Source organism: Perca flavescens, chromosome 22 (genome assembly GCF_004354835.1).
Source record: "Perca flavescens isolate YP-PL-M2 chromosome 22, PFLA_1.0, whole genome shotgun sequence".
NCBI lineage: Eukaryota > Metazoa > Chordata > Actinopteri > Perciformes > Percidae > Perca > Perca flavescens.
Genome location: NC_041352.1, coordinates 1,970,300 through 1,983,742, shown reverse-complemented (window position 1 = coordinate 1,983,742; position 13,443 = coordinate 1,970,300). Strand labels below are relative to the sequence as shown.

The following is a 13,443-nucleotide window of genomic DNA, read 5'->3' as shown; positions in this document are numbered from 1 at the left end:
GTATATGAAATTAAAAGCACATACTATTAGGCACCACACCTCACTCTTCCTCCCCTCTGTTCTGTAGCACCTGTGAACATGGCAGGTGGAACTGTTCATTGGAGCATTGCCCAGTCGATGGTAGTCTGTCACCCTGGGGCCCCTGGAGCCCCTGCTCGCTCTCCTGTGGAGGTCTGGGACTAAAGAGTCGCTACAAGAGCTGCACACAGCCTGCCCCGGCCCACGGAGGGAGAGACTGCCAGGGGCCGCGTCAGGAAACCACCTACTGCCAGGCCCCTGACTGCCCAGGTACAGAGGCTAGTTTAGGTAGAGTAGATACTGTATGTAATGGGTGTTAGGGATGATGGAAGATTGACAATTTGTTACAATGACCAGCAATCACAGGTGAGGGAGATGGTACTGTGAGACTGTTTATTTTAAATTAAATCATACATTTAATTTAATTATAAAGGGCTATTCTGTATCCTTTCTTCGCAGCCATTATGAATAACAGAGACAGTATGTACTGCCAGCTGCTTGTTTGAGCACGATAGTAATGGTGGAACTTGTACTGATTTTGAATTTTTGCTTGTTGTTGGCAGTGATTGTGGGTCCTACAGAAGAACCAGTTTTACCAGGTAAATACAAAGTTTAATACCAGCTAGGTCTTCTCCGCTGTTGATTTACAGTATTTTTTTACTAAATTACTTTTTATCTTTTCTGTTTGTCTTTTTTTTTTTTTTTTTTTGCTTCCTTCGCCCCTACTGGTCTTTGCTATTTTTTTGTCTGTATGGTAAATGGTATTGAGATTTGTTAGGTTTATTTTATCCATCTTTATCCATTTATACCATCTTTTCCCTCATAAGACAAAAACAATCACCCTCATTCCTCCTCCTTCTTCTTTAGATGAGGATGCTGGCTTCTCTCCATGGTCATTATGGAGTCCCTGCACTAAGACTTGCACTGATGCTCTCAGCCCGGCCACGAAGTCCCGTTATCGGCAGTGTATCAGACCTCCCTGTTCTGGAAGCTCTCACCAAGAGAAGGCCTGTAACCTGCCCCTGTGTTCAGGTACCACCACTCACATTCTCTCTCTCTGCTGCTCTCAGAGTCAAGGGGGTAAACGAGCATCTGGAAAGCGTACCTCCTATTGTAGGCTAACAAGCCATCACCTTTCGTTAGCATCCCATTGACTCCCATTCATTTTGGCGTCACTTTGACAGTGAATAACTTTACATCTTAAGCGTCTAAAGACTCTATTTGTCCATTGTTTATTTCTAAAGAAACACAACAATGTATAAAAGGCTCCATTACCTTGTACCTCACGTTATGGCTCTGTAGCAGACGTTTTTATAAAAATAGGCTAACAAATGTGTCATAACCACGAGACTTACTGTCGCATAGTAGAGGAATTACCGTATAGTACAGGAGAAGCTCACAGGCAGTTTGGACTTACGTTAGCTGTTTAAGTTTAATTACTAATGTTAACTAGCATTGTAGTTAGCAATAATTAGCCTGTGCCCCTGTTATCTCCTTACATATACCTACGCTCTCTCCGTCTCAGGTTGCTCACGTCACATCTACGTCGTCAAGCTTAGGTTGAGGCTGCGCAGCACGCTCAGCCATCACCGGAAAAGTGTCTTCACTGGTCTCGGTCGAAGCATATGGCGTCACTGTGTCCATTCTTTTACGGTCTATGGTCTGTCTATGACCCAATCCCAAAGGCCCTGAACCCACACAGACTTTAACTGACATCACCTAGTGGTGCTCGAGTGCGAGAGGCTACACCTAGTGTTAATATTGTGTACGAAAACTATAATGAAATATGTAAGTCAACAACCTTTTTTTCCATGACTTACACCAGATAATGATAATGAGACGGCACCAACGTCATTAAACACTAACTGTAGCCATATCAACATGCAGTATCGAGGAAAACCGACGAGACTAAAATATACTTTTAAAAATAAAGACTACCAAAATCTCTTCCTCTCTGTGATTTAACTGAGCGCTGCAGCGAACTGAGCGCTGCAGCGCCGGTGATTTTAAAATCACCGGCGCTGCAGCGCTCAGTTCGTCTCTGTCTCCTGTCCCCAGTCCTGACAATTCTGCTGCTATAATGCGTAAGGTATGCGAGTCAGGTTTGGGTGGTTGATTACACATATTTTTGCATGTTGGGCGGTGTGGTCGGTAGTGTTTCTGTAGACAAATAATATACCAGGCATTCCAGCCATGTGCCAGTCCTTGTTTACCTTTTTTATTTTTTAACGTTTCCGAGCATCCCCTGGTAACCCCATGTTTTAACATCACAATGCTATGACTTGTGGGTAATTCCTTCAGAGAAAGTCTGCAGAGATGCAGACTGAAGTAAAGTGTGCATAAAGGTCTGTAAGATGAGCTCTAAAGCACTTGAGGATTGACGTCGCTGACTTACCTGGAACACACCTCAAAGTCAGTGAGTGTGGACATTGGGATTGGCCCCAGGACTGCTGCCAAGTCTTTCCTTGTACCAGTCAAACATACATTTCACAAACCATCTGCTTGTTTACATTTTTTTAATGTTAAATTTTGAGAAAATAACTCAACTACCAATATTTTAGTAGCTCATAGTAGAGCACAGTATTTCCCATTTGTGACTGATGGTGCATGTCAGCAAGCCACTGCTCATTAACATTTTTATAAAAAGACAGCAACATTTGTGGTAAGATGAAAACTGCCATGCTAATGGCTTATATTAGACAACAGAGGATGAATTATTTAGATACTAGGAGCCTGTGTGTGAGAGCAGCTTTCCCTTTAATAGTAAAATCTCTACACAAACACAGTTTTATAAACATCTGTTGGTTTGCTGTTTGGGACTGTTTTTGTTGTGGCTTGGTTTGTACTTTTTCACCATGCTTATCTCAGATGACAGATTTTTGAAAATACTTAATTGTTTTACTCATAGATCAGCGCAGACATCAGAAGAGATTAGTACAGGGAAGCTGTATTATTTCACAATCTTGTTTGAGAATAATGTGAAGTTGTATTTGTACATAATTAAATCTAACCACAAAGTAGGCAGCTGAAGTGTTTACGGTTTGAAGTTTTTATTCCAGGGAGGGGGTAAACAGGAGTAACATTCAAATGATTCAGCTGTGTTTCTGGCCTAAACTGAAACATATACTTAAACTTAATAAACTGCTCTGTGTTTCAAAGGAGCTCTGTGTACCGTTTTCAATTTAATGAATACATATTGCGATATTACTGTAAATACAGTAAACAAATCTGTAATTATATTAAACTGTAACAACAAGGTTGAAATTGTAAAGGAGATGAGATACCAGCAATTAAACCAAAGCACCACAATTGACACTAATACTAAGCGAGGCTATTTTACTATATTCAATGACTCTGTCAAGCAGTCTTGTGGCTTTTGTAATATGTTCCCAGATGGAGACGATGTGTGTGTGGGGGCAGAATGTGTGGAGAGGAACTGTTCGTGGACAGAATGGGGGGAGTGGCGCTCCTGTTCACGGTCCTGCGGAGTGGGTCAGCAGCAGAGGATCCGAGCCTTCCTCCGCCCCCGGACCAACGGCTCGTGGTGTGAAGACATCTTGGGAGGAAACCTGGAGCATCGCTTCTGTAACATCAGGCCCTGCAGAGGTCAGCCGACTGATCAGCACGTAGAGTCACCCTGCGATCTTTAATTCATCCCTTTCAGAAAATGTTATATTGTCTTTGACTGATTTTCAAGCTTTAATGTTTCAGTGATGATTGTCATCAGATTTGCAATATTGTTCTGTAGAAATCAGTCTGCACCTACAACTGCATTGCCACAAAATAACAGAACTTTGACAGCAATGTAAGCAGACATGATGTTTATATTTTAATGGAGTGACTTAAGCATGAGCCAGTTAGCGGTTTCAAAGTATACCGTGGTTTGAAAAAGTCAAGGTTTGAAAACCACTAAAATGTTCTGTCATACCGTTCATAAGGTATGAGCAGTTTTTTGAATGATGAGTGGTAGGGGTGTGACGAGACGCTTACTCCACGAGACGAGACACATCACGAGATTGGGTTCACGAGAACGAGACGAGATTTTAAAATTTTTTTTAAAGAAATCCTCAATGATGAAATATATGAATGGAAAATAGTTTTTTTATTCAACTGAAAAATCACAAAATGCAAAACAATTTAGGTGCCTTTTGAAATCAACTATTAATGATGAATGTTATTTAACTTTTTTTTTACTATTTTAATGAATCATATGCAGTAAAGGACATGCAAACACTGCAAAATGTTTTGTATAAAATCTACCAACTGGCTTCTGCCCTGTGAAATCTAACTCCTTTCCACAAATCGAACATAAAAAAATAAACAGTATAAATAAAATAAATGTGTAAACAACAGAAAATGTTTAAATCCAAACAGTAAGTGTATCAATAACCAAAGTACTGCTCTCTCAAAACTACAAGTGCAAACAGAAACTATTTTTTTCTATAAGATAAACTACACAGAACAGCCTAAGATATGGTCATGTTATTTTTCAAGAATATAAGCATGTCGACTATTTCTGGCAGCAGTTGAGACCTTTGGGCAGTAACTATGTCTCCTGCAGTAGAAAAAACACACTCACTTGGAACTGAGGTAGCAGGGATGGAAATGTATGCTTTGGCAAGTGGAGACAGCAAAGGATATTGTTGCCGAAATCCGACATTTTCCACCACAGAAAATGGCCTCATATCAGCTGCAATGAAAACGCCTATGTCCCTCGTTATTGCCGTGGCTCTTGCACTTACCGGTGGCAGAGATGCAAAGGCTTTTAGAGTTGTTTGGCCTTTTAATGTTTTCGTCGCGGGTGCTGTAGTTGGTAGAGAGCTGTGGTGGTGCTGTAAGTGTTTTTGCATAGTGCTCGTGTTAGCCGCGGTATACGGCATTTTTTTCTTACAATATTTACATATTGTGTTCGTCTTGTCTGTCACTCTTTCGCCGTTTATTATTTCCGCAGGAAAACCAAAATGTTTGCACACAAATGATTTAAAAGTGGCAGGGGGATCTTCAATAGTAATTTCACGCTCCATCACGCGGACATCACATCGCCTCACGAGACAACTTTTCACCTCGACGAGAAGTCTCGTCACGTTTTAATCTCGCGAGATCTCGTCACACCCTTAATGAGTGGTCAGGGAGAGAAACTGCAGTTTAGTAATCTGTCTCCCCGCCGTGTTTGAAAATAAAATACATTGTGTTAAAAAAATAAAAAATAAAAAATATATATATATATATTTTAAAGCTGTAATTGCAATACCGTGATATTTTTGCTAAAGGTTATCATACTGTCAAAATCGTATACCATGCCTAGAGTGACTATGCAAAAACAGATTAACCTACTAGGGTTTTTTTGCTGTGGGCCCCTAGTGACCCCTCACCCTCAAATTCCTCCCACACACTGTATTGTTTTTGTGTTAATTGGTAATTGGTAATCAGTTTGTCATAACATTAAGCACCCCACCAAATAACAAAGGCTTTAAAACTAGTTTTTAAACTCAGTGCCCTACAAGATTGGTAGTCAAGATTTGGTAATAATGCCAGTGTTTCCTTCACTATTAATTCAGTTTATATTGTGCTTAAGTGAATTAATTTTCAATTAATAAAATGACTACAAAGTAATTGCCACATGATGAACCTGGAGCCTTGCAGCCCCTCCCGGCCCTCTGTGGGTCTGGGCTTATCTTGCCTAAAAGTTTGGACACACCTTTTTATAAAAACATATTTGCTTAAAAAAAAGTATTAAAAGATGAAAAAGCATTTTATCACAACCCAGGTCCTTTTTTTTCGGTCATCATTCCAATCTGTAAAAATATACCATTGTATTAATCAAGTTGATTGCTGCAGTCAATTACTTTGGTGAGAACATTTTAACCAATAGAAATTCTGGCCAAAAAAAATAAGAATCAAGTTGATATATAATATATATATATATATATATATATATATATATATATATATATATATATATATATATATATATATATATATATATAATATAGTCTATGTGATTACTAGTACATGTTATATAAACATGGAAAAACACTGGTGTCATATTTTATGTATGTTCTTATGTTCATGTTTGTTTGTGTGTAGTGGATGGAGGTTGGTCTCGCTGGAGTCCCTGGTCTCGTTGTGATAAAGGCTGTGGAGGTGGGCGCTCCATACGCACTCGCTCCTGCTCCAGCCCTCCGCCCAAGAACGGAGGGAAGAAGTGTGTAGGAGAGAAGAACCAGGTTAAACCCTGCAACACCAAACCCTGCGGTGAGACAGACCTACATGTTCTCTCTCACACTCACACACACACACACACACACACACACACACACACACACACACACACACACACACACACACGCTTGTTCAGCTTATAGTTTGGATTGCTGTATGACCCCAAGGAGAGTTCATCCTTTGCAAAGACGAATTATTCATTTCATATGCTGAATCATTTATTCAGCATAAGGCCATTTTTCTAGGTAAGCCTCTGATTAGCATCCTTGGTGAGGCACGTTATGCAAAATAAATGCCTGCAGTATCATGGGAAAATTCATGACCTGTTTGTGTATTGTCAGATGAGAAAGGGTGCCCGCCAGGCCAGGAGTTTGTGCCGTGTGCCAACCAGTGTCCACAGCGGTGCTCAGACCTCCAGCAGGGCATAGAGTGTCACGGCAACACCCCCAAATGTCAACCTGGCTGTCGCTGTCCTAAAGGTACTTTGTGTGTGTGTGTGTGTGTGTGTGTGAAAACCGTTTACAATGAGGTATATGGACTATCTTTAGACAGAATGCAAAAATAGTAAAAAAAAAAAGATGTGTTATTAAATGTAATTTTTTAATTCTGTGTGCAGCATAAATGAAGGTTAATTTGCCTCAACTGTTTAGTTTTGAAGGCAAACTTCTTTGACAGATATCATAAAGCTAAAACAGTCTACATGCAGCTTAATACAACTAGGTGACAAAATATGTATTTTTGTGGATGAGGAACCCTATTTAAAGTACATGTGGGTCTTTCAGTGGAATGTATCAGCTACAGTAATGTAAGACTGGGCCCTAACAAAACCCCTGTCTGTTTATTAACATAGTGCATATTTTTGCGTGCGTGTCCAGGCCAGTTGCAGCAGGATGGAGTGTGTGTGCAGCTGTGGCAGTGTGACTGTGTGGACTCACTGGGGCAGATTTGGGCAGCGGGTAGCTGGCATCAGGTGGAATGTAACAACTGCAGCTGCTCAGATGGACAGCTCCTCTGCACCAATAACAGCTGCCAGGCCACATGCGTTTGGAGCTCCTGGTCCAGTTGGGCGTTGTGCAGCGTGTCCTGTGGGCAGGGCCAGAGAACCAGATACAGGTAAGGAAAAGAAAAGAAACACAAATACCTGTTTATACTTATTAGAACATCTTTATTTGTAAATTTGTGTTCTTCTAATTGAAAACTTTAATTCCCACCCTCTCAGGGAAATTTTCTATTTTTATAATTTCTTTATAATTAGAAATATTCACTCAAAGTAAACCAGAAACACAAACTCGCCATTTTGTGCACACTGTTATGTGTCAGGTCTCTGATCCCAGAGACTGAAGGAGCAAATTGCTATTTTGAAGAAGTCCAGCATAAAAACTGCGACCCAGGACCCTGCCCACCTCTCTGTCTCCATGACGGCCAGGAGCTCAGAGTGGGAGACACCTGGCTGCAGGGCGAGTGTAAACAATGGTGAGATGGAGACCCTACAAACACAGAGGAAAATAATATTTTGTTGATGGTTTGCAGTGAAAACGGAAATGACAATTCAAAGGGTTCTGCTTTGCATTTTCTAATTTGTTTTTCCTCCTAGCACTTGCACCCCAGAAGGAAATATCTGCCAAGACATTGACTGCAGAGGTGGGTCACTGCAACAATTTTAAAGACAAAAAGTGTGGTAGAATAACATGGGCACTGATGCAAACACAGTACCCAGCTTACATTGCTAACTTATTTTTAGTGAAAGAGTATATACCAGTTCCATTTGACCTGTGACAGGGATCACAGTACAGGGACAAGCTTACATTGTGTAATATGTATTTATGTTTGTCCCGTTGTAAAAACGGTGACTGGCATGTTGTTAAGATGCCTTGTAAGATAAGTGAATGACCAATTCCTGTGTGTTGTCTCCAGTGGATGGTGGTTGGACCCCATGGTCAGTGTGGTCTGACTGCTCAGTGACCTGTGGTCAGGGCGCACAGGTTCGAACCCGTGCCTGCATCAACCCCCCTCCACGTAACAACGGGACTCACTGCAGCGGGCCGGACAAAGAAACACAGGACTGTCACGCTCCTCCGTGTCTAGGTTTGTTTAGAAATGCCACAATTATAGTTATAATTGAATTATATTTATTTATTCTTTTATTCATTCATAGCCATCTAAAGGTTCTGTTTATTACCAAAAAACAGACATGCATAATTTCCAGTTACAGTACATTGATACATACTGTATGAACTGAATAATCTTGGAAGGAGGATGTCAGCAGAACAGGATCATGAAGTAGGTAAATACAGTTCACATTTGATCTGCTCATACTGACTCTTGCCTACAGATGACCTTTGCCCCTGGTTGCCATGGTCACCATGTTCTCAGAGCTGTGGCGCAGGTTCTGTGTCACGGCGGCGGGTGTGTGTGTGTGAGGAAGGAGGAGATGCAGCGTGTCCCACTGAGATTGAGGCTGAGAGGAACAGAGAGGAGACCCAGCTGTGTTATAAACAGCCATGTCCAGGTACAGACAAAGCTCAACAATGCTACTCTTGGTTCTGGTCAGCTTGGTAAACTGAGTCAAATAGCAGGAGGCCCTCTGTGTGCTGTACAATGAAATCATTTTTCATTGTAATTTCATTCTGTGGTCCTCTTTGTGGTGGCTCTGTCTGATGATGTTATGTGTGTTATGAGAAACCATGGTAATCAGGGTGATGAGAACAGATTCATATTGGTAAATTGAGTTATTGCAACAGAACAAGTGGATGTACAGTGGTTGCAGGGTTTGATTGGTGAAGACAACACAATGAGTTCATAAAGTACCTAACTTCTACGATTTATTAAGACAAACCAGAACGTCACGCTGAGAGGGCCATGTCCTAAGAAAGCCATGTCCTATTTTACAATGTCAATGCAGTGTGAATTTTTACCCTTCCACCAAGTTTAATGAAAATCTGGTTCGTAGTTTTCTGTTAATACTGTTGACAAACAAGGTTTCGGTATTATGTCTTCATCAGGTAATATTCAACATGATCAAGAAGGTTCATATCTAGACCCGGCCCAGATGTGAATCCCAGGCTGAGCCCATCACTTATACTGTATACACATCAAATGATTTCCAACAGAAAACTGAGATATTAATTCCACATCTATCACTGGGGGGCAATCAAATGCTTAACCCCCTGAAAGAAAGATCCTAGTAAATATAACTAATATAGTAGGCTACGTCTTACTAAGATCTGAAAACATATGGTACTATAGTCATAAACCTGTTCAGACTAAGAGAGGATCCGTCCCTCTTCTATAAACAAGTTAACGATAAATTACAAGACAAACAAACAGTGGTACACATGGATAACCCAACTTACTAAATGATAATGTGAATAATTAAATGTGTACATGATATGTTGACTTAAGTAATGAGTTAGACCTGGTTTGATCCACAAACCTAGGTTGAGTCAGTTGCAGTCTGTATATCGACCCTCTTGGTCACATGTTCGGAATGTTGAAAGGTCATTATTGTACTTAATGAACAATCTTTTTGGGGGGATCTAGTGTGTATGCACCTCTTTCTCTTAAGGCTACACAATAAGACATTCATAAAAAAGAGCAGTGTGTGTTGCAGACAGCAAATTACATTAACATTAATTAGTATTACAATTAATATTATATTTAAATGTCAGGAAGCAAGATCATGTATTTATTTTAAGGCTGGACAATATGTACCAAAAACTTGAATCTCATTCATATATTTACATCAATAACAAATGTTTTTAAATACATTAGTCCACAATCTTTCCTTGTGTGTGCAGACTGAAAGATTGGTTTAAATTGTGGGTGAATGTCATAGAATGCTGTAACTGTTCTGAATGTATATGAGCTAGAGATTATATGTATTTTGATGACTACATTTATTTTGGTTTGCTATTCAATAATTCAATAGATGAGATATATTTCCAGCCCTGTCCTTAGCTGAATTTGACAATTGATTAATGCAATGATTGATTTAATATTATTGAACCACTTGTCATTGTTAGTGTCAGATCATCATGGTTGCTAATTGAATCTTTTCTACTTTACTATACTTTAGTACTGGATGCCGGTAAGAAGATCTTTATATTGATTGTAAAAGAGGATAATCCTAATGTTTGGTTAATAAATAGATCCATTATACACTGATTAACTTAGCAGTAGACTCACTGGGGCCAACTCTGAGTCATATGAGTCCAACTTCAAGCGCTGCTTCACAGATTATCAGTGATTTAGTGACCAATTGGTTGACTTGTTTTCTTCTGCAGGCTGTCCTATGTCGCAGTGGAGTGTTTGGTCCCAGTGCTCGTGTGTGTCTCAGAGGCAGCAGCGCTACCGTGTAGCTCTCTCCCCAGCCACCAGGGGACAGCAGTGCACTCCTGTTGAAACAGAGAGCAGGACATGCCGTCTCAGTCAGTGTGATGGTGAGTTACAACCAAGTTGGTCTGTGTGTTTGATTCTGTGTGTTTGATTTTGTGCATATTGATAGTGTTCATAATCTACTTCATGTTTTTTGCTCATGTTTTTAGATTGTGAAGCCCCATTAGTGTACTCAGCATGTGGTGCGCCCTGTGAGAAGCAGTGTGCACTGCAGGGCCAAAGAGATCTGTGTTTAGGCGTCAGGGAGTGTACACCTGGCTGCTACTGCCCACAGGTGAATATTTCATTTGCCCTAGTCTATTTTATACAATATGTATAGGATGTACATAATGTGCAAATCACTCCTTTACTCACAATGAAGCAAACCTGAATAAAATAAAAATAAAATAAAATTGAATAATAATGTCAAAACATGAAAAATGGTCCTCAGTGTCCTCAGAGATTGTGGTTTCTGAAAATTAACATGGCATGTTTAAGGTAAGGCATCTTTTTGATTGCTGGTCATTGAGGACAAATGTGAATCAGACAGTTTTAGGCAACTTATCAAATTTGTTTTGCTACATATTGCTAGACTGTGTGTCTGTATGAGACCTGAGCAAAAATATACTGGCATAAACGTAATTCTGTTTTGTGAATTGTGTGTTTTCCATTCTAGGGCATGCTGCAGCAGAACGGGAGCTGTGTTCCTTCAGAGGAGTGTGGCTGCGTCCACCTGCAGCACCACGCTTCAGGACAACCACCCACACCTGTCACTGTCCCTCAGGGCGCCTCAGTCACCATAGGCTGCAGTACCTGGTTAGACACTGGCTGTTAAAAACCCATGGAGCTATGGCAGATGGCCTTATGTTTTCTGTATCAGTCTGTCTGTTACACCAAATTAGTTTTTAACTCATATAGAAAGTTACTTATATACTAAGTAACTGTGTTTTAATTGTGGTGTACATAAAATTGGATAAATCTCTTCATTCTCTGCAATTTCTTTTTTCATCCACTTGTTGTTTTCTCTCTGTCTGGGATATACTGTCTATGACTCAGTTTGAAATATAGTGATTATAATCTGTTTGTTGGCTGTTCTGTCCTCCAGCCTTTGCCATGGTGGAACTTTTCAGTGTGACATTAGAGAGTGTGAAGGTAAGAACGCAGGACAATGAGATTAATTTATAGGGGTCCTGGTTGAATAGTTCCATAATCCTGTTTCTTTCTTTCAGTCATCATCAGCGAGTGGTCGGAGTGGACTCCCTGTTCTCCCTGTGTGCCCTTTTCCTTCCTCCAGAACGGCACCTCCCAAGCAGGAGTTATCAGTGGCAATAACATGGTCTCAATCCAGAGGCGTTTCCGAGCCTGTTTAGACCTGGATTCTGGTCTTCCGGTCTCTAGAGAGGAGGAGGAGAGCCAATGTCCAGAACCAATGGTAGAAGAGAGGCTCTGTCTAGATGCTAACATCTGCAGAGGTAATGGCGTTCGTCCAAGAGAGATTTTTAAATAAAACAGAACAAATTGAAGAAATAAATTACAGTACAATTACACTCCAGTGAGAAATATAAATAAATAATTTAGTATAAGTAGTGTATTGTGAGAGAAACACTTTACTTGAAGGTATCGGCATAATTGTGACATGACACTGTCATAACACATAAACAGTCATAAATGTTTATGACTTCTGTCATTAAGTGTCATTCAGTTTTTGTCATGACAAGTTGACGTTGTTTGGGTTGTCTTGATTATTACAATAATTACAACTTGAAATTACATTTCTTTGGAGTGTCCTTATTAAAACAACTTTACATTAAACAGGATGACATTATATCATCCTGGTTAATATCAAGTTGTCATAACAAAGACATCCCAAACAAATTTAATGTCAACTTGTCATGACCAAGACAACTTCTGGTAATGTCGCTTTGATTAATGTCAAGTTGTCGTATTCAAGACAACCTAAACAATGTCAACTTGTCATGACAAAAACCGAATGACACTTCAGAAGTCATAAACATTTATGACTTGTTTATAACGTTTATGACATGTTCATGACAGTGTCATGTCATAGTTATGAGTGTCATGTCATGATTATGTCGATACCTTCAAGTAAAGTGTTACCCTAACTTCTCTGTTTAGTTTGACCCTGGGAATGGTAAGCAGATCTGTCCCAGAAGACCAGAGAGGTCTTAATTGTAGCTTCAGATCAGATGTATTTTAGCCCAAAACCATTGCGTTTAAGATTATTATTATTATATGACAGACTGGACGTCAGTGCCAAGACCTAAGAACTGAGCTGATATATTCCACTTTCTTAGTCTTAGTAAGAGCTTTAGCAGAAGTGTTCTGAATGAGATTCACCTCCCGGATTAACTTCTTGGAGAGACGTGTAAAGACACAATTACAGTAGTTGAGCCTATGCTAATTCCCGCTGAGACATAAGTGCTTAAATGTTTGATATAGTCTTACAGCTACTTGATGACTTGGTGATATTGTTATGTAATGATTTGTGTCCTTCACATAATTATGGTAGGATGTATTGATGTATGTTTTCCACAATCTGAGCTAGTGGAAGATAGTTTTAGAGGTTGCACAGAAGAGGCCCGGGAATGGACCCTTGGGGACCTAATTGTTATGCGCTCAGATGGAAGTGGAGGTGGAATTACAGATCGAAACAAAGTAGTCTCTATAATGCAAGTAAGATTAATACCAGATTAGGAAAAATGTCAGAAAGTCACACCATGTATACACATTTTTAATCTGGAATTTCTGGAAAAACTTTAAAGTGCTCATATTATGCTTTTGGCTTTTCCCCTTTATTGTTTTATACAT

The 13,443-nt window shown here is 39.9% G+C and overlaps 1 protein-coding gene and 1 long non-coding RNA gene across 7 annotated transcripts in view; one reads left to right on the top strand and one right to left on the bottom strand.

Annotated features, from left to right (window-relative positions):
• The window catches only part of sspo (SCO-spondin), a 104,628-nt gene that overhangs the window by 71,276 nt on the left and 19,909 nt on the right, over window positions 1-13,443 (top strand). For 5 of the 6 annotated variants that reach the window (XM_028568803.1, XM_028568804.1, XM_028568802.1 and 2 more), the window contains exons 88-103: window positions 68-288; window positions 582-617; window positions 886-1,050; window positions 3,412-3,624; window positions 6,106-6,273; window positions 6,582-6,719; window positions 7,116-7,353; window positions 7,561-7,713; window positions 7,835-7,881; window positions 8,155-8,325; window positions 8,573-8,749; window positions 10,524-10,679; window positions 10,785-10,909; window positions 11,291-11,430; window positions 11,720-11,766; window positions 11,844-12,086. In XM_028568803.1, coding sequence (XP_028424604.1) covers window positions 68-288; window positions 582-617; window positions 886-1,050; window positions 3,412-3,624; window positions 6,106-6,273; window positions 6,582-6,719; window positions 7,116-7,353; window positions 7,561-7,713; window positions 7,835-7,881; window positions 8,155-8,325; window positions 8,573-8,749; window positions 10,524-10,679; window positions 10,785-10,909; window positions 11,291-11,430; window positions 11,720-11,766; window positions 11,844-12,086 — 2,438 coding nt within the window. Of the gene's footprint in view, window positions 1-67; window positions 289-581; window positions 618-885; window positions 1,051-3,411; window positions 3,625-6,105; window positions 6,274-6,581; window positions 6,720-7,115; window positions 7,354-7,560; window positions 7,714-7,834; window positions 7,882-8,154; window positions 8,326-8,572; window positions 8,750-10,523; window positions 10,680-10,784; window positions 10,910-11,290; window positions 11,431-11,719; window positions 11,767-11,843; window positions 12,087-13,443 lie in introns of those variants that run through there. The other variant, XM_028568807.1, reaches the window with a different exon arrangement.
• Window positions 3,052-4,800, bottom strand: LOC114548837 (uncharacterized). Its single transcript, XR_003691431.1, has 2 exons — window positions 4,761-4,800; window positions 3,052-3,616 (listed from the first exon to the last, which is right to left on the bottom strand). It is a non-coding gene; the product is annotated as an uncharacterized LOC114548837 (long non-coding RNA).